This window comes from Sporobolomyces koalae, assembly GCF_050403365.1.
Source record: "Sporobolomyces koalae JCM15063 DNA, S_koalae_JCM15063T_v1_ctg47, whole genome shotgun sequence".
NCBI lineage: Eukaryota > Fungi > Basidiomycota > Microbotryomycetes > Sporidiobolales > Sporidiobolaceae > Sporobolomyces > Sporobolomyces koalae.
In genome coordinates, this window is record NW_027481724.1 from 66979 (window position 1) to 90631 (window position 23653).

At 54.7% G+C, this 23653-nt stretch overlaps 10 protein-coding genes across 10 annotated transcripts; 3 read left to right on the forward strand and 7 right to left on the reverse strand.

The window, feature by feature from the left end:
• Positions 1–244: 244 nt before the first annotated feature.
• On the reverse strand, positions 245–1083 carry JCM15063_006247 (SH3 domain-containing protein; the record flags this gene model as incomplete). Its single annotated transcript, XM_076680865.1, has 3 exons — positions 245–324; positions 400–975; positions 1047–1083. 3 exons carry the CDS (start codon positions 1081–1083, stop codon positions 245–247), a joined length of 693 nt encoding a protein of 230 aa, XP_076532011.1.
• A 132-nt stretch (positions 1084–1215) lies between these two features.
• TIM21 (Tim21p) lies at positions 1216–2490 on the forward strand (the record flags this gene model as incomplete). The annotated part of the gene is made up of 4 exons (XM_076680866.1): positions 1216–1623; positions 1687–2187; positions 2258–2309; positions 2372–2490. 4 exons carry the CDS (start codon positions 1216–1218, stop codon positions 2488–2490), a joined length of 1080 nt encoding a protein of 359 aa, XP_076532012.1.
• Positions 2491–2624: 134 nt separating this feature from the next.
• JCM15063_006249 (uncharacterized protein) lies at positions 2625–5175 on the reverse strand (the record flags this gene model as incomplete). Its single annotated transcript, XM_076680867.1, has 2 exons — positions 2625–3757; positions 3831–5175. The coding sequence occupies 2 exons, from the start codon at positions 5173–5175 to the stop codon at positions 2625–2627; spliced, it is 2478 nt and encodes an 825-aa protein (XP_076532013.1).
• A 1454-nt stretch (positions 5176–6629) lies between these two features.
• On the reverse strand, positions 6630–6916 carry JCM15063_006250 (uncharacterized protein; the record flags this gene model as incomplete). Its single annotated transcript, XM_076680868.1, has 2 exons — positions 6630–6725; positions 6797–6916. The coding sequence occupies 2 exons, from the start codon at positions 6914–6916 to the stop codon at positions 6630–6632; spliced, it is 216 nt and encodes a 71-aa protein (XP_076532014.1).
• Positions 6917–7980: 1064 nt separating this feature from the next.
• On the forward strand, positions 7981–9624 carry JCM15063_006251 (uncharacterized protein; the record flags this gene model as incomplete). The annotated part of the gene is made up of 3 exons (XM_076680869.1): positions 7981–8131; positions 8201–8721; positions 8788–9624. The coding sequence occupies 3 exons, from the start codon at positions 7981–7983 to the stop codon at positions 9622–9624; spliced, it is 1509 nt and encodes a 502-aa protein (XP_076532015.1).
• Positions 9625–10082: 458 nt separating this feature from the next.
• On the forward strand, positions 10083–12345 carry JCM15063_006252 (hydroxyacid-oxoacid transhydrogenase; the record flags this gene model as incomplete). The annotated part of the gene is made up of 11 exons (XM_076680870.1): positions 10083–10370; positions 10465–10631; positions 10698–10774; positions 10876–11024; positions 11094–11261; positions 11332–11416; positions 11476–11575; positions 11644–11669; positions 11726–11844; positions 11911–12271; positions 12335–12345. 11 exons carry the CDS (start codon positions 10083–10085, stop codon positions 12343–12345), a joined length of 1551 nt encoding a protein of 516 aa, XP_076532016.1.
• Positions 12346–12513: 168 nt separating this feature from the next.
• Positions 12514–15115, reverse strand: JCM15063_006253 (uncharacterized protein; the record flags this gene model as incomplete). The annotated part of the gene is made up of 7 exons (XM_076680871.1): positions 12514–13181; positions 13245–13338; positions 13406–13480; positions 13547–13612; positions 13680–13769; positions 13846–15000; positions 15059–15115. The coding sequence occupies 7 exons, from the start codon at positions 15113–15115 to the stop codon at positions 12514–12516; spliced, it is 2205 nt and encodes a 734-aa protein (XP_076532017.1).
• Positions 15116–16501: 1386 nt separating this feature from the next.
• JCM15063_006254 (uncharacterized protein) lies at positions 16502–18248 on the reverse strand (the record flags this gene model as incomplete). Its single annotated transcript, XM_076680872.1, has 7 exons — positions 16502–16630; positions 16694–16840; positions 16907–17214; positions 17278–17347; positions 17414–17697; positions 17769–17777; positions 17846–18248. 7 exons carry the CDS (start codon positions 18246–18248, stop codon positions 16502–16504), a joined length of 1350 nt encoding a protein of 449 aa, XP_076532018.1.
• Positions 18249–19157: 909 nt separating this feature from the next.
• JCM15063_006255 (uncharacterized protein) lies at positions 19158–21641 on the reverse strand (the record flags this gene model as incomplete). Its single annotated transcript, XM_076680873.1, has 11 exons — positions 19158–19420; positions 19480–19568; positions 19631–19703; positions 19773–19908; positions 19976–20127; positions 20195–20332; positions 20393–20469; positions 20547–20739; positions 20806–21138; positions 21226–21339; positions 21413–21641. The coding sequence occupies 11 exons, from the start codon at positions 21639–21641 to the stop codon at positions 19158–19160; spliced, it is 1797 nt and encodes a 598-aa protein (XP_076532019.1).
• An 872-nt stretch (positions 21642–22513) lies between these two features.
• On the reverse strand, positions 22514–23595 carry JCM15063_006256 (eukaryotic translation initiation factor 3 subunit F; the record flags this gene model as incomplete). The annotated part of the gene is made up of 3 exons (XM_076680874.1): positions 22514–22582; positions 22663–23462; positions 23535–23595. 3 exons carry the CDS (start codon positions 23593–23595, stop codon positions 22514–22516), a joined length of 930 nt encoding a protein of 309 aa, XP_076532020.1.
• Between the last annotated feature and the right edge of the window lie 58 nt (positions 23596–23653).

The following is a 23653-nucleotide window of genomic DNA, read 5'->3' on the forward strand; positions in this document are numbered from 1 at the left end:
ATAGCTATAGCTTGCGCCACCCTGATTTAGTCAACGTTTGGCACGAGCCATCGAGCGTGAGAGAAACAGAAGAATGAGTCAGGGAGAACGAGGCGAGAGAAGCGGACGGTCTTGGCGTTGCAGACCTCGGGCCATGTTCATCCCCTGGCTTGGAACCTTCACTCAAGATCATGTCAAACAGTTCCCACCACTAGCCGAGACAAACGGGCATTCAACTGATACTTTCACATGCTGTCTTGCTGTCTTAGGATCTTTGTACATAGTTTGCTGGGAAAATACCCTGTTTTCCATCTCTCGTCTCACCCTTCCACCAATCGTCACTCACTGTCGACAACAAAGAGTCTGTCAGGATCTCCTCGTGTCATGAGCAGATCAAGTCGAGAGAGAAATGCTCCATACCGATCTCGAGCAGAGTAAACGTTTCGTTCTCGGCAAAGTTGAGGTCTTCTGGGTTCGACGAGACATAGTCGTACAGGGCAGTGACCTGTCCGAGTCCTCGTGTCGCGGGTGCAGGTACGGTCGGAGGAGGAGGAGGAGGAGCGGCAGAAGAAGAAGGAGGAGGGAGAGGTGGGGCCGGGGAAGACGAGCTCGTGGGCAAAGGGCCTCTACGCGGGAACGACGAAAGGTTCTCGATCTCTGTAGCCGTAGTTTGGGTAAACAGAGCCGAGAACTGTGGTCGCGAACTGAAATACTCGTCGAGGAGAGCAAAGAAGGCTTGCTTGTCCGCGGAGGACAGGTTGGTAAAGACTCCTCCTCCGCCCGAGGCGGTCGGGGTCGAAATCGAAGAGGAGGGAGCTCGAGTGCGAGACGCTGGTGGTGGCGGTGGACCTGTACGTGCAGCAGTCGAGTCTTGATCGCGGTCTGCGGTTCCGGCCGAGGCGGAAGACGAGGACCGTTGTCGCTGCTGCCACTGGTTGTCGACCTTGGCGAAGCCCGAGTTGACGTGAGTCCTGCCCTTTTCGGCGTAGGCTTTCGCTGTACCGGACACGGCGAGTCAGTACACGGCAAGATGACGATATGCGGGTGGGCGGTGCTGCGAGGCTTACCTTGCGAGAATGCACCACCGCTACGTCCACCGGACATGGTTAGCACATTATAATTCACAGTATGCAACAGTTGGCCCTTACAATTTGTCCATCTTGAGAGATTGCGGGTAGAGAGCGCAGGCGACAAGACGAGACTCCGCCAAACTCGCGCTTCTCTCCACCACTCACCATGTCGACCCGATTCATCCGTGCCGTGCCAGTGCGCACTATCCGGCTCTACTCGACTGCGCCCTCGTCGTCCTCGCCTGCGAGCAACCCTGCGTTTGCGCGAGGTTCGCTCAACCGCGCTTCATCTGCCGCCGCGTCTGGTTCGCCCCACATTGGCCCGTTCCCCCTGCCCCACTCGCAACTCGACCGCGACTACCTCATCTCGCAGCAAGCGAAAACTTGGTCCAACCTGAACGGCCCGCAGAAACTTGGCGAAGCGGCGAAACAGACTTCGTCCTTCTTTGTCGTTCTCGCCGGAGCCGGGCTGTGTGGTCTCGTCGTGTGGGCCGTCGGGAGTGAATTGTTTAGTGAAAACAGTCCGACCCGAATCTTTGAGGACATTACCGAACGCATTCAGCAGGATCAAGCCGTACATCTCTTTCTTCCTCTCTCTCTCTCTCTCCCTGTTGCACTGACTCGGATCTACCTGTAGCTGCAAACAATCTTGCTGCCTCCATACTCGTTTCACGGCTCAACCACTACGGACCGCATGCGTCGCAACCGCCGGATTGCCCATTCCATCACCCACGATCCCCAAACCGGGCTCGAGACTCTATTCATCCGGTTCACGTTGTCCGCAAGGGACCCGGCAGCCGAACTCGAAGCGCAAGAAGAGAGTTGGTTGGATTGGTCCAAGAAATGGATCGGACCTCTTGTCTGGCAAGACAGTCATCATCCCGAACAGTACCAACCTCATCTCTCGACCGACCCGAAACCGGTCGAACCCGAAATTGGAACAAAGTCGCAACGAGACTCGCGTTCGCAAGGGTGGACAGGTTGGTTTGGAGGGTTCGTCGGTGCCGCGTTTGGCATGACGAGTGGGAAAGGGTTCATCTCGGATTCGTCCAACGGTGAGAGTGGACTGTTCAAGCGATTGAGGAAACCGAAACTGGGCGAATTCAGTCAGGGCGAAGTTGTCGCAGAGTTACAAAAGGTGATCTCAAAACAACAGTTCTCTTTCTCTCTCTCCGACAATCGCTTACGCACTTATTCCTTGCGAACAGGATCCGAGAACGAACCAGTTTGTGTACAAACAATTGTTTGTCGCAGTACCAGGCAAGCTCCATCTCTGGTTTCAGGTTCCTCATGCCAAGCTGAACATTGTTCCCGCTTTTTAGATACTGCGACTCCAAGCTACTACCGACACGACATTCCAACCGATATCGTCGTGCCTTCCGGGGAGAAAGGATTGGATCGATTGAGGATCTGGCAGCGAAGTCGAACGGTAGTGCAATGAAATCGAACCGAAATCAAAAAACGCAGGAATCAGCATCCTCGCCCAGATCCATAGTTGCGAGGGTTGAGGAGTGGTTTGCAACAAGAAGCAACGCGAGTAAAAACAACAAACATGACAAGATTTACAAGTTCTATTCAGTATCGCCTGCGGGTAAATTGTCCGCCGCCACCGGTCCTGCCCTTCCTCGAATCTTCCCGGTATCCGTCTCTCGATGAGCTTTGACCGATCCTGTCATTCTCAAAACGGGACGATCTTGTCGGCCCGTCTTGTCCGAAACTGTCCCTCCTACCTGATCCAAACTCGTTTCGATTCCGTCCCGCAGCCCTATCGTCGTTCCTGCTGTTTCGATTCGCATTCCGGTCGTCGAATCGTTTCTGTCTCGATTCGTAAATCTCTCGCTCGAGTTTCCCACTGTCGCCTTCCCGTTCTTTCCACCACGACATTCTCCTCTCTTTCCTCCCAACTTTCCTTTGCTCTTCTTCAGATCCCAGAGCTGGTCGAGTGAAAGATTCTCGGTCGACCTTCGGAGCAGTAGCGAGAGTTTCCAATTCTTCCTGCGAAACCACCTTGACCGGAGACGTCGTCGTGGGGTCCTCGCTGCGCCTGGTAACGATCCTCTCGCGTCTCGATTCCATCTCTCCTTTCTCCCTCCCTTCAACCCTCTCACGTGCTTGAACCCACGGTCTGACTTGTTCGTACCATTTCTCGAGCATGTCCCTCGTGTTGGATCCGTTCGATCCAAACGAGATTTCTCGACCTTGCAAAACTCGTTCAAGCGCTTTGACCAGAGTTTGTCCGTACCGCAATTGAAACTTGAGATCTCGTTTCTGTTGAATCCTGACAATCGCCAATTCCTTTTTGGTCAACCCTGCGAAATCCGCTTTTGAACGATTCGTCGTTGTTGAAGAGGGTGGGAATTTCGTAGGTCCGAATAGGTGAGAGTGCGCGCTACCTCCTTCGGAAGGTGAGAGAGTCAGGAGTTTCAGGATTGACCAGATTTTCGTCTTGTCGCGCGAGTTGTACGCGGTCAAGAGTAACGTGGTCGTCGCTTTGAAACTCGGAGAGAACTCGACTCGACTATCGAGGGATGGATCATCCTTGTCGCAAGACGTCAATGTCGACGAGGGGGACGAGAAGAGTTGGTAGGTTGCGAGCGCCGCAGGGTAGTTGCCACTTCGCAACGAAGCTTCGAGTACTGTTTCGAGGGTTTGGAGTCGAGGTCGAAGCACTGAACCTTGAGGTTCGAGTAACAATCGATTCAACATTGCTGTTTCCGAGACACGTTTTGCGTCAGTATTTCAGTACTAGGTCTTTTCTCAAAATGAACAGGAATTACTCACCTTGAGCGCTATCGATATCGCCTAGTTTGCCGAAACTCTCGATGACAACTTCGGCATGTTCGATTTCGGTTTCATTCGTACCTGAAGCAAAGTATCGTTCGGGGTACTCGTTGACCTGTTCCCACACCGCTTGGACATGATCGTGTTTCTCCCACTTGGACAAAACGCTCAAGACGCATTTGAGCGCGCCGCTGTCGAGTGCTGGGGAAGAGACGGGAACGGGGACCGTCGCAGCTGCAGGAGGAGCGAGAGAAGCGAGTTCTCCGGGAGAGACGAGTCCGTGCATTCGAGGCAAGAGGTCGAGAATGGATTGTTGCGTCGAGAGCGAGATTGTAGAAGCCGGAGGAAGGAGGAAGAGCGACAGGAACGAAGTTGCGAGTTGGGGTGTGAGGGGATCTTGGTCTGGGAGATGACGTTCGGTCACGAGAGGGGAAAAGATTGCGAGCGCGCCGTCGAGAAGCTGCTGCGAAGTCGGGAATGAAGGTGGAGGCCGAGAAGAGAGGGAAAGGTGGAGCGCAGTGCGAAGAGCGTTCAGCACGAGGGCGTAAGTGACTGCGTTTCTTGTGACAGGTTCGGCTGCTGTAGGCATCGCAATCGAATCGAACGTCGTCATCAGGTGAGAAAGGTGTTTCGAGACGGTGGCAGGTTCGGTGGAGAGAGAAAGGGACGACGCGAGGAAGGCTAGGTACTGGTTCGTAGGATGAACGTTGAGGTCTGTCACCGTGTCTTCACCCTCCTTGACCGCCTCTGTTGCCTCGGGTTGCTTCTCTTGCACCCGGAGCTGATACACGAGCCATTGCTTGTGAATGATCTCGACTTTGTTTCGCACATCGCTCCCAATCACTTCCTTGGGGGGTCCGTCTCCTTTCGCGACGCCTCTCGCTTCGAGCTTCTTTGCGATCTTGGCTGCTCCGCTCAGGAACGTGCCAAAGCTCCTCGCGGTCGGTTTGACGCCGCGTTTCTTCATGTCGTGCCAAACCTCGTACGCTCGTTTGATCTGACCCGTTCCTTCGCTCGTGTTGTTCTGAAGGATCGCATTGAGCAGGACATTCCAGACAACGGTCGTAGCAGCGTGAGGAGGTGCAGTGTGGAGCAAAGTCAACGCGCGAGACCAGCTTGATTGTGACGTGATACGCTTCAATTGAGCGGTGAGTTGGTACGAATCCAACGGACCATCTTGCACTGGGTTTGAAGGCTTGGCGGCTCGCTTGACCGGGCGAGGAAAGTTGGCGATTGCCTTGCGCGCGTTTGCGGCAGCGAGGACAGGTGAAGTAGTGACTGTTCGTGTCGCCTGGGTATTCGATAGCTTCAGGCCATGCCGCAGCAGTAGACTTGTCCGAAGCATGTGAGCTGGCGCCGGGAGAAGAGACGGCTCATCTTGCCGAACTTTCTCCACCTTGAACCTGATCCCACACGCCGTACACCGTCTCGAAAATCTGTGTAGAGCGACCAGTATCACTGTGTATTGACTTGCTCGACCTCTTTGGCCTATCCACCTGCAACACACTCGCATTGCCCATTCATCTCTTGATCGCTTGTTGGCCGACTCGCGACGGTCGCTGCTTTTCACGGGATGCTTTCGGCACGCTTGTGACCTCGTAGTACTTCAGCTCGACGCCTACGATCTGTACAGCCAATCGGAAGCCTGGAGTAATCGATATCGCTGCTCTTTCTCTTCACCTCCTCTGGTCGCGCGCGCGTGAATGTCCAGGACACGCTTGTCCGACATCCATAGAGGGCTATCCTTTTCCAAAGCTGTATGCTACGACATGCGAGGGTTCCTCCTTCAACGAAAAATTGTTTGTTCTGCCGCAAAATCCTTCTTGCTCGCGTTCACTGTAGCCTCCCTTGCTCGACGTTTACCACCTACCTTCTTTCCAAAACCCTCTTCGCAATCACATAGGTCACAAAGTTGCACTGCAACTGTCACAGGGAGATTTTACCAGGGCACAAAAGGGAAGCAAGCAATACAGCACAAATCGCTCAGATCGAGAGAGTAGCTCGGGAGACGGGATTGAAACAGCTTTTGTGTGACAGCGATCGCAAGATCGGATGAGCTTTTTCTCACCTGTCTCGCCTGGAATCCATTCGTAACTGGCAATCAACGTTGAGCTTGTGCTTGAGGACGCATTCTTCCCAGATCTGTCAACGACACGGAGGGTCAGCGTTCGTTTGTTAAGGAGAGTTGATAGGCAATTCGGGTTCAAATACCAAACGCCATTCTTCGCCCAGCACGTGCTCCTGCCAGATATCAGAAATCCCAGGCTGACGTGTCAGTCCAGCTCAACCGGTAAACGGGAGAGATGATACCGACGCAGTGTTTTGTGATCACCGCCATCGTATCCTCCTGAACAGGGGCCGATTTTAGTCAATCTAGAAACCGCAAGAATGGGAAGCGACGGACTTCTTTTGCCGGTTCATGGTTCTGGTAGAGGTCGCTGTAAGTCTTCACGTCCTCTGTTTGCTTATCCGTATGGCGTTGGTCGTGGCCCAATTCAAAATCATACCTCAAGTTGCTGATCATGCGTCGAAGATCTTCGTAGGCGGTTTTTCCACCATGCGTGGCGGGTTTTCCCTCAAATGTAACTTCGGTGAGACGGCAGATGCAGGACAAGGGTAGTTTTCCGAGAGCTTCTTTCAGACACTCGAACACAGGATCTGGCTTCTGGCTTGGTGTACATGACTCGAGGTCGTTGAGCAACGTGATTCTCATCGTTTCGAAAAACTCCGACGGCTTTTCTCGCTTCGACTGCTTCTCCAGTACGTGCTGCAAGTGCAATCGAGTCAAGATCGTGCTCGTTAGTCCTTGTCCAGGTACTTTCGAGCTGCTAGCTCGCAACAGACCTGGAAGCCTTGAGCCACATGAGAAACTACAGCCATAGCTTTTTCGTCACGCTGTGTGCATGCAAGCCAGTTGTCAGAAATTTCGACCAAGAGGCGGAAGTCACGCTGACAGCAGGATTTACCTTTTGTTTGATGGCGTATTCCATGCTGATCAGGAGCATCACGGGCCAGCCGGTTTGTGAAGGACGGTAGTCGTGAAACAGCATCCCGCGAGCGAGACACACGAGGATCCAATCTTCCATGGTTATTTGGGCGATTTGAGGTAATTCTAACCTTCTGCGCAATATGCAGAAGTGTACGAACTCTCGCACTCGCATCTTTGCCTATGTCAAGCGTAAGATTAAAAATAAATCAAAATCGCCTTAGAATCCACAGCGTTTCATGAAAGGCGAACCTCGAACCGTGCAGTGTATTTGTCCAGACGGTCCCAATCTGAATGTTCCTGTAGGCCAGTATCTCTCATTAGCTTTCGGTGCCAGAAAGTAGAAGAATGAGCGGAACTTGCCCCGCGGTTGTAGCGGGATACCAGAGCTTTCAAGACAATCGGCGATAGTTCAAGGGGCGTGGTATGGTCAGGCTCTTCTCCCATAAGGCGCCAGTCGATCAGCGAAATGGATTCGAGGCGCTTTTTGATCCGCGAGGGCCCCTGAAAGCCTGAGACGAGATTTTGGAACGCCTTGTAAGGGTCCGCGGAAACAAGTCCAGTTGTCGCGCGGTTGTTCTGAAAAGTCGACATCGATCTGGGGAGGGTGTTTGTGAATGAAAGAGAGAGGAAGACAGGATCAAACGCACAGTGCACAAGTTTTGACCTCGTCGCCCGCGGAACTTTCGGGGTGAAACAACTCCGGTCTCCCAGGTTCGAGAAGCCCTGCGAAGGTCCGCGTTGGCTCACTCAGGTAGAATCGGAAATCTGGCGAGCTATATCACCTCGGAAAAGGGAGGAATATTCTGCGCGGACCAGATCCCAGAAGAGGTGAACAGGCCGTGTATTGTAAATGGTCTCAGAAAATTGTGAGATTCCGCAAGTCCTGGTGCACCGCCGCACGCGTCGCCGTACGCGGGCGCCGGCGGGGCCCACCCACCGCTGCTTGCCGACTCTACATCGCGATTCTATAGGGATTGCAATCGACACCTGCTCGCAAGTCCGTCTACAGGTACGCTCGTCCTGATTAGCCAGCACTTGCTTCGCAGCTCCCAACTCATCATCGTGGCTCGAACCTGCAGGCCTTCGCCTCGATCAACATTCCGACAATTGTTCTCGTCAATCATTCGACGTCTCTAGTCATCTTCTCGACGATCAAATCAGATGACAGCCGCGAACCTGTGGTATTGGATCCGCGACCTCGAGGGGAAGCACGTGAAAAAATTTGGCGAGCCGTTGGGACTGCATACGATCGTCGAGGAGGACGGGCATGTCGCACAGGTCTTCGACGTGTTGATCCCTGATTGCAAGCAGCGTAGGTCCGGATTAGGCAGGACTTGCGTATGGAACGAGCGTCGCTGACAAGCGCGTCGTGCCCTGCCAGGCATCGTGCTGATCGATCTCAGCAGGGGTCTGTGCGAGTTGCAGATCCGCCAGGCCGACGCCCTGAGAGCCAAGAGGCTGAGCCCTAGCGACCGCATCGTTGCACTCGAGCTCGTACGTCTCGATTGGATTAGCGACAAATTGGACCGATGCGCTGCGAGGTATGGGCCCGACGCCAAGCTTGTGGTCTTTGCCGGCCATCCCAACGAGCGCACGATTGAAAAGCTCGCGGTCTTTCGTTCTCGCAAGCAGCCCACCACGCAACAGCCAAGCCGCGTACTGGCTCAAGAGATTGCTTCCGAGAGCGAACTCGATCCGAACCGCCCGAGCCGCGACGTTCTCGACGGATTCGAAGAAGTCGAACAACCTATCTCGACGATCGAAGGTCCTCCGGATGCCAAGCAGGAAAAAGAACCAGTGTCGACGACGAGTCGCATCAAGGGCAAGCGAGCGAGAAATGCGGCCAAGGCAGCGAGGCGGGCTGTCAGGAAATTGCGCAAGGCGAAGAGCGAAGGGATCACGGTAGACCTTCACGGCCTCGCCAGAGTGGTGTACGATAGGAGGTAGAATGGGATGCCGCCTCTTCAGCTACCAACGCAGCAGGACAAGGAGAACCCTGATCCCCGCATCTCTACGCTCGCCTCAAAGCTATTAGACCTCGCCGTGTTCGTGCAAGCGACTCACGAAGCCAATCAAGCCATCCCTGCTTATGTGCACACGAATGGCGCCGCGTCTACGGCCTATCGCGTACTCAGCTCACCGACCGGATCGAGCGCGTTCAAGACCAAACTGTCGAATGCCCTCTCCCCCCGTGCATGGATCGTTGAAAGTGTCGACGGCGATCTCATCGTGAATCTTCCGTGGGATACGGTCCCGTACACGTTCGTCGTGAGCGACATTCGTCAAAACAAGGAGTCGGTGATCCGGATCGTCGACCTCGACTGTCTTTTCGCGCATCCCGACTTTCCCTTCAAATCGACCGCTTCGCGAGTATTTGCCAACTCGATCATCAGGTCCGATCTGACGCAGGGAGCCAAGGGCTTGGTTTGGCGTACGATTGTCGAGAACCAGGACTTGTGCGCGTTGATTGTCGAGTCCCAGACCTGGGTTGACAAGGCGAGGTCGACCAAGATACCACTTGGCGCGGACGTGCCAGGACCGGACCACGAGACGCCCGATTCGAGCCTGTCGTCCATGCATGTCCTCAACGAGCAGTACGACCAGTACCTGGATCGGTGTCTCGAGAAGGGCGTCGAGCGAGCGTGGAACCTCGAGAAGCTAGTCGACTTGTTCGAGCTCCGAACCGGAGGATCAGATTTCAGCCAGTCGTTGTGTAAGAAGGACGAGACCAACGAGCTCGTTGCCGCGATGACCGAGCTACTTCTCGACTGCGACGCCGCCAGCGCCGACAAGGAACAGGCGTGAGCGCGCAGACTCGGTACAAAGGTCGGTAGTAACGCGCAGCGTCCGACAGCGAGGACGAGGTTGACATTGCGGGGCAAGGCGAATGAGACGAGCTGAGCATGCACGATGTTCTGCGGTGAACGAGTTTGGACTTTGGAGTAGCGCTATAGCTTGTTTATGCTTGAGTTGATCTACCTACGCGACCGTCTCGTATCGAGTCCATGCGTAATTGCGAGCTACGCGAATACAGTGTGAGGTGCGCCTGGTAGAATCGAGACTGCTGACAGCTGCGCCCTGCTTGCCGAGAGGTCTTCTGACAGGGACAATCGGGAAGAAGACAGAACACGTGTCGAGGCGGAGTTTTGCGACTGCAAATCTCCGGTGCCGAATCATAGCCGCTGCCGGAACCCCACCGCTCATTCTTCTCTCTGTTTTCCTATCTCATCCCTCAAACACATCTACAGCAGCAACGTACAAACATGCCTCCTCGCCCTCCTCTCGCCTCGCGCAATGTCGTATCGAACCTGATGAGCCGCCTGCACAAGACGCACTGCGGTTGCCCGATCTGTTCCCCGGTCACCTCGCACTCTTCACTCGACATCTCGAATGCCCTCACCGCCCTGCGCACGGGCGGACGTTCCAAGGTCATGCAGCGTGGGTACGCGACGCCCGTCGACGGCGGCAGGGACGCGAGGCCGCAGTCGAACGGAGACTACGCTTTCGAGGTCGCAGCGAGCAACCTGCGCTACGGTGAAGGAGTCACAAGGGTTAGTACTGTCATAGTTGTCCTCGCAGGGGGCTTGTTGTTCGCCCAGCGTGAGTAGAGAAGGGCTGACAGTGATTCCCCACTGCTGCCGATAGGAAGTTGGTATGGACTTTGCGAACCAGAAAGCACGCAAGGTCGGTGTCTTTACCGACAAGACGATCGTCAATCTCCTCCCGATGAGGATGGCGATCGAATCTCTCGAAGAGAACGGAGTTGCGTACGAGGTCTTTGACCGCACTCGCGTCGAGCCAAACCAAGAATCGTAAGTACCTGGCTCATTCAGGTATCAATCAATCGTGACTGACGATGCTCTTGAATCGCTTGACAGCTGGGAGGACGCGATCACTTTTGCCAGGTTGAACGACTTTAGTCATTTCCTCGCAGTCGGAGGAGGCTCGGTCATCGGTTAGTCCAATCCCTTCTACAAGGCTCGCAAACTCGAAGCCACCTTTGCTCGTTGCCATCTGAGCCAGCGCTGACGCTTCCCGACTTTCTCGCTCTTCTAGACACTTGCAAGGTCGCCAACCTCTTCACAACCTACCCTGACGCCGATCTCTTTGATTTCGTCAACGCGCCTGTCGGCAAGGGATTGCCCATCAAGGAGACTTTGCGACCATTGATTGCGGTTCCCACGACTGCCGGAACCGGTTCCGAGGTGAGTTATACAAGTTCTCCATGCGAGGAGATGATCGAACAAAACTGATCCTCGTTTCTCAATCGAAAGACCACTGGTACCGCCATTTTCGATGTGCCCGCTTTGAATGCGAAAACCGGTATCGCCAATCGAGCACTTCGTCCCTTGTTGGGCATTGTCGACCCCTTGAACACCGATTCATGCTCGCGCGAAGTCCACATCTCGTCTGGCTTGGACGTGTTGTTCCATGCCCTCGAGGTACGTGACCTTCTGCGTTCTGATATGTGGGCAGCAATTTTGCTGATTGTTGAGCATGCTGCTTTCTCAGTCTTACACTGCGATTCCGTACACTGAACGTGTGCCACGTCCTCAAAACCCCTTGAACCGCCCTGCTTACCAAGGTCGCAACCCTAGTAAGTCTCCTTGATGCTTATCCAGTTGCGAGTTCTCCCTAACGATTTTGCCCTCGTAGTCTCGGACGTCTTTTCCGAATGGGCGCTCAGGCAAGCCGTACACTATCTACCGCGAGTTGCGAAAGACACTGGCGATCGTGAAGCCAAGAGCACCATGCTGTAAGCCCTCCACGCTATATACTTTGTCATCGCGTCGTCAGCTGATTTTCGCGGTGATACATCCGCAGGTTGGCATCGACTTTCGCTGGTATCGGTACGCGTTGTCTTTCGTCTTTAGCCATAATCATTCACTGACATTTACGAGAACAGGTTTCGGTAACGCCGGAGTGCACTTGCCGCACGGAATCTCGTACCCGATTTCGGGTTTGAACAAGAAGAAGGGCCAGTACCGTCACGCTGGATACGACGTGGATCATCCCATTGTCCCTGTAAGTCAAGTCCAATCTCGCCAGTCACGCGCTCCTGTATTGAAACGCGAGTCTGTGCGAACGCAGCACGGTATCTCGGTCGCAATGACAGGACCTGCCGTTTTCCAATTCACCGCTCCTTCTTCCCCTTCTCGCCACCGCACGGTTGCCAACATCTTCGAGTCTCTCGCCCCCTCGCACCTCAAGGACAACATTGACGAGTCTCGTCTTCCCGACCACGACATTGGTCCGCTCCTGCACGACCGTATCGCGAGGTTCTTGGTCGAACTCGACGTTCCGCGAGGACTCAAGAAGCTCGGTTACAAGGATTCGGATGTCCCCGAATTGGTCGAAGGCGCTTTGCCTCAACGTCGCGTACTCGACTTGGCTCCTGGATTCGGTGACAACGATGGCAAGGAGGAACTTGGCAGGATCATCGAGCAAGCCAGTAAGTCATCCCTTTGTCATGCACTAATCGCTTCAAGGTTTTTGACTCCTGCTCTCTAAACAGTGACCTTCTGATCTGTTCACTTTCGCTTGTCTTTTGGTTTACCACATTTGTCAATAGCGCGAATTTTGTTTTGTAGCGAGTTAGTAAAATGCTTTTGTTCCCATTCGCTCTCGGTACGCTCGAATCGAGAGGTTCTTTGTCGACATGCAGTAGCAGCCAACATTGTAGGCTCGTAGCTTTTACATACAGACGTACGCTACATCGAGCATCGGCATCTTTTTGACCTTCTTCTTCTCCGCCACTGCCTCGACCAACTCGGGAGTGACCACGATCATCAATTCCTCCTCAGCCTCTCCCGATTCTCCCTCCGACTCTAGACCTTTCGTTCTCCATTGAGCCAGTCCACTTTCGACAAGTGCCCACGCGACGTCTTCGACTTGCAAGTTCAACTTTTCCGACAATGTGGTCAAGTCGGTGAAGGGTCCAAAGTCAAACTCGCCTGCCTCGTCGACTCTTCCGCTCACCTCGCCTTCCTTTGTAGCTCGAAGGGTGAAGGCCGAGTGCTGGCCAATGAGGAGGATCCCGGCTCCCAAGGGTTGTTCACCGACCCAGCCTTTCGTACGTTTGAGGTAGTTGCGTCGATGGGCTTTCGCTTTCGCTGCCGACTCGGGAGACTGTCCATCGCCTCCTCCGTTCTCTGCTTCGCGGTGATCTCGCAATTGCAACGCTTGAGCTTCTGCGATGACATCGTCAATGTAAGGAGGTTCGACGTGACTGGTAAAGATCGAACGGAAGTATCGGACGAGGACCGAGGTCCAGTGCGCGAGGTAGCCTGCTTGTCCAAGCTCGGACAAGGGTCGTTCAGGGGTTCCAGGAGTACGTGACAGTCGTCTCGACAGCTCGTAGCCTTTAGAAACGGTCATTCAGTATTTGTAGTCTAGCTTGTAAGGCATGCAAAAAATTGCCTCACTGAATTCGATGAGCAGAGTCGCCCAGCCCTTTTGTCGGAACGGCGGGAACACGACGATGCAAGCCAGGTTGTAATCGTCATACGAGATTTTTTCCTGAATGCACGATTCTGACCCGTGTGAGCGCGAATTCCGACTTGGCCAGAGGTGTGAACCAACAAACCTTTGAGAAATATCCTAGAACCCATTCTTGTTTCGCAGTCGCTTCTGTCAGAAGATAGAAGGAGAATGCCTCGACCTGCGGTTGTTGCGTAAGTTCCCAAGTCCAAGTCCTGGCAGGGAAACAGCGAGAACAGGTGCTTACGTCGAAGAACATGTACTTGTGTTCGATGAAGAGTTTCGCAAACAAGCACAGGTTCTGGCAATACAGCTAGCGCAGGATACAAGGGTTGAGGTAAGAGTCGAAGGAGCAACACCGTAAAATGTCGTGTCCTTACCTTGGCTGTCGCGCCGTCGACTTCCCAGATCGATGTTGCCCCTCGCTGATACACCCTCCTCCCAGGCGGATGCGTCATCTCGCACTCTTTCTGAAGGTCGTGGCGATTTGAATCATGAGATATTCGCAGGTACGGACATCAAGAGAGAACAGACAATCGAACTGACCTGGTGCACTTTCCAGCCTTGCAAGTCCGCCATGTATTTGAAGCATCGATCACAGATCCATAATTGCCTCTCCTCCTCGTCCTCTTTCCCGGTGCCTTCTTTCTCCCGCTGCTCCCGTTCCTTCTGCTCCTTCTCTTTCCTCTTGATTTCACGCAGTTCGCGCTGAGTCAGGGTCTTGAGTGCACTGGGGGCGTCAGCGCTTTCGAGCGCTCGGGCTTGACGCGCTAATGCTCGTTGAGCCTTGACGGTGGTGCCTTGCGGTTTCGGAAGGAACCTGCCTCCCTTGCTGCGCTTCATGTTGGCACCCTTGGTCGCAGCTACTTCGGCTGCAGGGATCGGTGTCGGTGCTTTCGGAGCCGATGTGGAAGCTATAGGCAGCGGCTGAGGCACTCGAGGTGATTGCGGAGGAACAGTGGTAGAGTCGGGCGCTGAGGATGAGGTATCGCTCGCAAATGGTGGTTTAGATTCGACTTCTGGAATAGGCAGGATGACTTTCAAACCGTTCGATGAGGCGGGCCCCGTAGCAGGTTGTGACCGCGGTAGTGGGGGTGGAGAAGGCGGCGGGAGCTCGTCCTCGACAGAGTGAACAGGTAATGGAGGACTAGGTGGTGGTGGTGGAAACGTCGAGAACGAGGCGATATCATCCGCTGGAACCTGAGCCGGAGAAGCGCGGATTTCGTTTGATTTCGACGAGTTGATCGATTGGCCCCTGGAGTGTTCCCTAACCCGTGCCGATTTAGTCCTGCTTCTTCGTCGGCGACTGCCTTTGATTCCGTATTCGTCATCTTCGACGTCCGAGGACGAGCTAGAAAGAGACGACAAGCTGTCGTGTTCGTCCAACTGACTGCTATTCTTGCCATTCTCTTCGCCTAGCGCGTCCTCGCGGGTTTTGGACCTCTTGCCAAAACGCTCCTGACCGTCTCTGTTCTTGCCCTGCCCAGACTCTCTTCGAGGACGAGAGCGAGACCCTCCGGGTACCCCACCTGGTGACCTAGTTTCCTTGACAAGGTCGTCCCATGGGTACGGTGCGCTGAACCGAGCCTGGATCTCGTATCCAGCGTAGACTACCGAATGGATCTGTCGACCGGTCGAGCTTCCTGAAGGGTTTGATGAGGTCGAAGCAGGAGCAGCTGGAGGCAGTGTAGATGTCGAGGCCTGCGTTGCTCTGTTATCGGTACGGGCTCTTCGCCATGTACAGTCTGTTGGGACTTACCTGAAGGCCGATCATCTCGGTCCGAGCCTTCTTGCGCGGGTGCAAGAGATCCTCCATCGGTTCGGAGGAGAGAAGGTCGAACTTGCGATAGTCGACACAGGTAATAGCTGGATGCTGCCGAGGATCAGACTCGTTTCCTGCCGAGCCGAATAGGCTATCTCGGCTGGATGGTCGAGCGGTGCAGAGTCCTCAGACTTTGGAGATCAAAACACCGGGACCGATGTCGCATCACTTCAGCTCTGCTTCCTATCCATTCGCTTGGTTCGTCGTCAAGCTATGCTGTACCTCACAGCGTCGTGGAGCCCGACTGATTAACAGAATCACGCGCGATCCCTTGCTCCCTAAGTGCATTGTTCATCCGAGGTTGTCCTTGAGTAGACAGAGCCAGCGCTTTTTAAAATGTGTACGTCGTTTAATTCGATAGCTTGTTGCGTCTGATGTGCGTAACGAGATCGGCGCATGACATCCGTTGATACTCCGGCGGTCGAAGTCGGGCAACGCTCGATTGGCATGTTCGTCTAAGTAGCCGATGGAGCTGCTGCGAAGGGACTGCTATGTTCTAAAGTCTCCAGCTGTACGTTCCGTAGCTTTCTAACGTGATTTGCTCCCCGTCAGCCGTGCACGCATGCCTGCTTTCCAGCGAAATCAGGGTCGCTCACGCCCTTGATGCAGTGATTGTCGTCACCGGGGAGACACATAGCCGACCGTAAACAGCTCGTGTACACGCCTGATTGCGGCATCAGCAAAGACGCGCGCTGTCTGCATCCGCAAGCCGTCTCGTAGTCCGACCGACCGTCCGTGCTTTCGGGCTTGACGCGACTTTGGATCCGCTTCTTCTCTTCGAACTTACAATGAACCTCTAAGCACACTTGCTTGCTTTCCGGGGTCGCTCAGATGGGACTCCTTGGACCGGCCGGACTCTGTGAGTCTCGATTGTCGTTACTCCGCGGAAACGGTGAGCTGCCTGCGTTATGGCCACTATGACGTCCCCACTATCCCCATCCCGTCTATCGTTGTAGAGCACTAACCGGAGTCCCCTCATCACCTGGATCTGCGCGCGCGAAGAAGGAAAAAGCTTTCTGGACAATGCCCCTTTTTACATGGAGCTTGTCTCCAGCGGCTGGTGTTGACAGTCACGTCGACTGATGACTCGGAAACCTGATCGGTGTGCCAATGACTAGGCTCGCTCTGCGACTCGCTGGACTTAGCGATCGAGTGGATCCCGAATCTTCTCGCAGCCAGTGACATCCTTGTAAAAGCCCTTAGTGATACTGCAGTGTTGTACGAGAGAAAGGAGTGGGGAGCTGAAACGAATGTGGGAAAGGGCTGCTAAGGGTATTCGAGCAAGTCGCGGCACAACCAAGAGTGAGAGAGAAGAGAATAGAGAGAGATCTAGTAGCAGAAGAGGGGGAAAAGACGCAAAAATGCTCAGGTGAAGCATCTTTACTCAAAGTCGACACCACTGTCCGAGGGGACTTCGGCAGGAGCGACGGTACGTCGGACTCGTCCGAACGCATCGCGGTACATCCTGCACGATCCCTCGTCGTCGACGTAGCGGCACTGCTTGTAAGACTGCTCAATCGGAAAGCAATGCATCAGTTGAGGTTCGATAAGAAACAATTGAGATCGCCGTACCTTCCACAGGGAGACAAACATGCTCTCGTTCGTCGAGTGGTAGTGAGGACCCAAGAACTCCTTAAGAGCAGCAGTCGCCTTGTACGCGTTGTGGTGAGGGATCTTCGACGAAAGGTGGTGAGCGATGTGAGTCTCGCAGATTCCGTGCTGTATGGTGGCAAACGATGTCAGCATGTGCAACTCTAATGGAAGTCGCGGAGAAGAGCGGCGGACCATGAGGTAAGGGCCGACGGGACCAAGGAGGTTGCGGTCCATCGTGCAGAGGGCACCTCGAACGAAGTTCCACTCGGACGAGTCGTAGTGAGGAAGTTGAGGGTCGGTGTGCTGGAGGTAGGTGATCATGACGAGCCAGTGGTTGACGAAGAGGTAGGGGATACCGTAGTACTTGACGACTTCGCCGAAACCGCCGATCTTTTGTCCGAAGAGGGTAAGAAGGGTGAACATGCCGATGAGGAAAGCGTCGGAGATGAGAACGTCCATGCGGTGACGGGCATCGAAGATGAGCGACTTGGGGTCGAAGTCTACGGCAGAATGTGGGGGTCAGACGAGTCTTGCGGGGACTGAGCGGCAATTCGGAAACTCACGGTTGGTCCAGGAGGGGTACCAGAGTTGACCCGAGGCGTTGGTGAAGAGGTACGCGGGCCAGCCGAACAACTAAGCAGTGCCAAGTGTGTCAGAACGATTGCGACAAGCATCACATGAGGCAGCAAGGGTACTCACTTGTTGAATAACGAGCCATCCGAGGCGGTACAGGGGGGCATCCTCGAGGAGCTCGTCAAGTTCAATGCCGGGAGCGACGGCAACCTTCTTGGGGTTCTCCTTGAAGTTGCGCTGCGAGAGGGTGCGGGGAACGAACACCTCGTCCCGAGTCAAGTGGCCGGTGGCGGCGTGGTGCTTGGCGTGCGAGATGCGCCACGAGTGGTACGGCACGAGGACGAAGGAGTGAAGGAAGAGGCCGACGGTGTTGTTGAGGGTCTTGGATTCCGAGAAGGCTTGGTGACCACCTAGAGTGTCGAAACAAACGATAAGTTAGTATCGGTACTCATGCTGCCCCTATCGCTGGATAAAGTCTTACATTCGTGTCCTGTACAAGCATTCTGTGTTAGCTCTAACTCGCGATAAGAGCGGTCACAGAGAGAGATAAAAGCGTACCAAGAATCCAGATACCGGTCATGACCCATCCTTGCACGAGCCAGTAGAGGGCCCACGACGCCCACTTGGCGCCGAATCCAGCCCAGCCAGTGAGAACATCTCCCTTCGAGCCGAATGCCGGGTCGATGAACGAGGCGGCGTATCCGAGAGCGGCGACAAAGGCAAAGTCGCGCGCGACGTAGAGGAAACTGATGGTTGCGGATCGCTCGAAGCACTCAGCAGGGATGGCACCAAGTACCTCCTTGATGGTGAAGTTGGGCACCTCGAACGGAGGGTAAGTGTTCTCGAGGTGCGAGACCGGCGACGTGTCCTCGTCGGACGAGGTCGAAAGCACGTCGCTGTCGCGGCGTTCCTTCTTGGCGTGGGTCGAGGGCGCGTTGCGCTGGCGGAGAGTGGCTGCCATTTTTTTCGCAAGCAAATGGGAAAAAAGGGCGAGGCGAGGGGGCGGAGGCGAAGTGAAGAACGACGCGAAGGGTTGGGGAGAAGAACGGGTACCGGAGCCGGCAGATGGACTGTCACGAAAGCTAACAGGTGAGACTGGCGCGCGTTGCGTTGATGTCGAGAGCAAAGCCTACGAAGGGAAGGAGGTGCGGGACGAAGTGAGAAGACCGGAGAAAGGCAGCAGGAATTCGAGCTCTTTGCGCCAGAGTTGCCGCGGTTTTTTTTTCCTGGGGAAATGGAGTCGAGGGCGAATGAGAAAGGGCGCGAACGTGTCTCGGAATCTCGTTTGCCACTCGTCGCCCAGACACGCTCCGGCTTTCGCGCTTTCGCCCGGCTACCTTCCCGATGCTTGACTTATTTGCCCGGCTCTTCCGAATCGAAAAATGTCGCCACTATCGCTCAGGCTGTACCGCCTCTTCTAAAGTGTCGCTTGGCATAGCACTTGGCATGCATGCATCAGGCATTTCTCCTCTCACCCGTCGTCATGTCTGCCACTCTAGCATGTCAGCTCGCAAGCGCTTCCAGAGCGTGCAACTGCTCATGTACGAACTGCCAGGCGGTTCAGGCCTAGGGAACAGTCGCGCGCGGGAAGTTCGAGGTCAGATTGCCTGTAATAACTGTAATGCTAGTGCTGTCTGCCTGCCACGCGCGGCGATCGAGACCCCGCCGCGCGTCGTGAAACGTTTCTCGTTTCAGTCTGCAAAATCGCCTGCATGAGGTCAAGCACAGGTCGCATGCTCAAATGGCGGTCCACGTCTTTGCGGTGCTAAAGATGCTTCGACTCCTTCGCTAGTGCTTCTTGACAAAGTCGAATCGCTGTAGCTATAGCTGCCCGTGCGATCATATGTCCGCTCTTCCTGATATGCAGAGCTCAGGTAGCCCTGGCAAAAGTTGCAACGGCAACTTCGCCCTGCAGAGAGTCGAGAACCTCGTTTTCGACGCATTCTACCCAACTCTTGCCTTCTGGCACCTTGTCCTCAAACACGAATGCCATCGGCTTAAGTGTGGTATCGTAGGCTTTGTCCGGGAGGAAAGGGAGGAAATGTTTTGCGAGGTACAGCCGAGCGGTTTCGCAAGCTTTGCGAACGATCTCGCGACCGTCGAATTGACGAGACCGGCATGTTGATGGTCCGACTGTGAGAACCAGAGACTGGTGTCAGTGATTGCTTGTTTGAAGCGACGGTGGCACTTACAAATCCGCTCGGGAGGCAAGTCGGCGGATTCCGCAAAGGCCGCTCGTCGAAATAGTTCTCTCACGGTTAGGCCTCCGCTCCGGAGATCGCTAGAGTGTCGGTTTTTCATCAGATCGGGTTCCATGAACTGGAAATGGATGTTCTCACGCACAATGCCAGCGCATTGAACAGATTAATGACTTTCTCAGGGTCATCTTCGGGCAGAAGCTCTCCGGCGGTTTGATCTAGAACACAAATGACACCGAGTCAACTTGGTGTACGGTACGCAAAGCAATAGACGGTTCTCGACGTACACATGCGAGCGCAGGCTCTCATCGTTGTGGGATGCAGCCAGTGACCTGCGGAGAAAGTAACGCGAGTATCGCGATGTTCCGCCTGATCCCGTAGCGTGTACGCGAAAGCTTTGGCGGCAGCGACGATCGGTTGCACCTGATCGCAAGGACTGCAGCGTGAATAGACATTCCGGTTGAGAGAAACAGAGAGTAAAGCCAGTTACCTGGAATGCAAACGTCGAGATAGCATCCGATGGCGCCTTGCTCGCTTGACAGTCGTCCGTAAGCTCTTCAGCTAGCGCCTTGACTTGCGAGAGTGAGTATTTCGCTTTTTCTTCCTGGGCCGTAGCTCGATAGTGTCCGCTCACCAATGCATCTGTAGTATGGATCGGTTTAGTATCTGTGACTGTAGTTCCTTGTTTGTAAGGCGACAACCGAGTCACCTAGAAGATGCATCTTGACCTTGCGCTCGAAAGTGAAGCGCAAGGTTGACCCTCGCTCGTCGTCTGAGATTCCCTTCCACCGCTCTCGACCTTCTTGTAGAACCCCGAGAACAAAGATATATTGGGAACAAGCTTTGACTGGATAGCCATACAATGTTCAGTTTTCAAATAGCTTCGAGAGGTGGTGAGAGCACTCACAAGTTTCACCTTGCAGTTCATTGATGTAAGCCGTCACGAAGCACACGCGGACGAGATGAGCTATTGCGACTCGAACTCTGTCACACCCCATGACGATTTCCCCCTAGTCAGTATCCGAGTACGTCGAGAGGGGAAGACTCGGGTATGAAGTTACCTTTTCCAACCATCCCGACTGACCTCCTCGTCAAGCTCATCGACGACGACCTTTGGATCCTTTCCGAGGTACTGTTCGACTTGGCACGCTTTGAGATCCCATAGAGTTTGAAGTCGAATTTTCTCGAGTAGCGGGAACTTGTCGTCTTTGCCCGGAGGGATATGGAACCCTCGAGCGTCGGTAACGATAGCATCTTGACAATCCGAGCGTACATGATGTCAGACTTCTTTCTGAGGATCAGCGCAAAGAAAACCCTAACCTGCGATATCGAGCACCGGACTCGGAGACACACTTGAAACCGTTCCATCGTCAAGGACGGAAAGTTGTTCATCGAGTGCGACCCATGCTTCTTCTGCAGTGTCCCAAGCCCACATTGCCGATTCCGCGCTGACCAAGTTGTCCATGTTTCCACCGTTTCGTGCGAGTTCGCGGTACCGGCGGGCAAACTCGAGAGCTTCTTCCGCCTGAACAATGTTGCTGTCACTTTGCTCTTGCGTACGCTGAGCTTCGAGCTGTTTCTCGATTTGAGCGAGGGCGGCGTGGTAACGAGCTTTCGAAGGAGCGTCTTCGGCAAGCTCTACTGCCTCGAGATCTAGTACCAGGAAAAAAGAAGGGCGGATCAGCTATCGTCCAAGTCGAAACAACGTAGGGCGTTCCATATTCTGGTACCAGAACTGACATGCAGAACGAGCTTCTTGAAAGCTGTGAAGCCGCGTCAAAGCTTCGGCTTGTCTAGCTTTGGCGCGACTAAAGGTGGGTCGAACCTGATGTGCGGCGGCAGCATCCAACAGAGCTGAGAGTGTTGAGCATAAGAAAGTCAGCTTAAAGGCCATAGCGAGCACTTTGACGGCAGGGAAGAGACTTGCCCAGGTCGAGTTCGAGCAAGTTTGTCCTCGCAGCTGCTCGGTTCGACAAGATTGCTGCCAAGTGCTCCTTGACATCCTCACTGAGCAGATGTACTTGTCGATGTTCGAGCGCTTCGAGTTGTGCGGTACAAGCCTGAGTGTACTCGTCGACTGCTTCGAGGTATTGGCCCGTTCGAAACGATTCGTTGCCCTGTTGTCGGAGGCTTGTCGATCGGCTAGAAACTGGCATGTATCTGCTACACGCAAGTTCAAGTACGATCGATCGTTCGTTCGTTGGTCAGCGGTTCGAGACTTTATCCAGGTGGGGGCATCTACTTCATTCGACCGTCAACACCCTTTCGGGGATGTGTAGCCTCTCGATCGAGAGCTACAGTAGCAGATCTTCGGCTCTGATGCTCATTTCGGCGCGTGCTATTCTCCCATAAGCCGCATGCACTTCATTCAACCCTCGCCGAAAATGCGCCTTCCGTTGATGAAACTTACGGTGAGAGTTGCTGTTCCGGATTGAGCGTGTACAGATCCAAAGGTGTCGATCCCAGTTGCTGCAACGTGTATACGATCTGCGAAGCCGATCCGGAGATGCGAGTTATATTGTCGGGATCTAAGATTCGCGATGCGGTGCTGTTAAGAAGATCTGGCTCGGCAATGGTTGACGACAGATACTCTGAATGGCTATGCACGATTTTGGCGCGATTCGGCTCGGAAGACAGAGAGACACGTACTCTCGTAGAAAAAGATAAAAGCCGATCTGGCAAAAACAAAAGGAAATTTTCCCCGACGGGGAATCGAACCCCGCTCGCGGCTGTGAGAGAGCCGAATCATAACCACTAGACCATCGAGGACTGATAAAAGTGAAAGTCTAATGTACATAATAATGCACCGGCTTGTAGTCCGCAGTGGCACTCGAAGCAATCGACAGACAACTCAAGACCGCGCACATGCGTCGTGCTATTACAGTACACTCTCCATTCACTCTTGCGCCGGCAAAGAAAGTCTGATCGAAACGATCGTATTTTGGAGGAACCGCCAACTGGGGGGGGGAGAAGCGGAAACTATAGAGGGTTAAGAGAATGTTACAGGAATAATGGGGAGAGCAAACGTCTAGACAAGAAGGTTGAGTCGCGAGCTGATTTCCGTTTGTGTTTTGACGAGGTTTGCCAGGTAGCTGACCTGTTTTCAGTCAGAAACGGGAAAAACTGTCAGTTTCCGGGACCAGCAAACACGATAAACGAAAGCAGGGCAAGGCGTACCATGAGGACGTCGGCCAAGTGCGCGTTGAACTCTTCTTCGAAATCCTTCGCCTGGTCTGCGCTCTTTTGGGAAGCGCTCGTGTTCTTGGCACCGACACTCGAAGGCACGTGACCGACCGTCTCGAGGAGGGCTCGGCCAACCTTCTCGTCCCCTTCGCGTTGTCCCGCTGCGACCTGTCGCACGTACTCCAACACCTGGTCGAGCATGACCGAGACCTTCTCGACGAGCGAGTGCAGCGTCGCGAGCGGCGACGCGACAGAGACATCGGCTTCAACCTGGGGCGCGGCCTGCTCGAGTGCGGTCAGGTTGCGCGTGAGGAGGTCCAAGCCTGGTCGTTCCTGTTCTGCGACCTGGAGCGAAGACTCGACGGGGACAAACGTGAGGTGGTCTGCTCGCAGCGAGGTGCCGATCGGCGACGAGACATAGGTCGTGAACGCGAGCGACTCGGGGTCGAGGGTGAGATGCACGGCCGGGAACGGGGCCGATTCGGACGTGTAGAACGAGTGGATCAAAGCGGAGAACGAGTTGAGCGCAGGCGAAGTCGCGTACCATCCGACGACGACCTCGCGCGGGTTGACCTTGAGGTGCAAGTCGAGCAGGGCGCGGTGGTGGTCCATGTCGATCGTGACCTGACCCTTGCCGTGTGCCTCGTACGGCACTCCAAAGGCGTTGCGGACATGCACCGAGTTGTCCAAGTCGGAGCGAACGCCCAAGAGCGTGCCGAACACGCGGTCCTGGCTGTCCGGGCGGCGCAGATGGTGATCAAGGACGGCAGCGAGCGGCAACGGGGACACTTGGACTGCCACAGGGTGCACGAGGTCAGCACGCAGTGACGGACAAGTCGATCCGAAAGCGCTACGAGCACACTCACCGTGCGAGACCGGGCGCGTCGACGCGAGCGAGGTTGAGGGCAGGTTCAGCGTGAGTGTCATCTCGATTAGGGTCTCTCGATGGGCAGAGGCGCGGTGCAGGCGAGGCGAGCGAAGACGG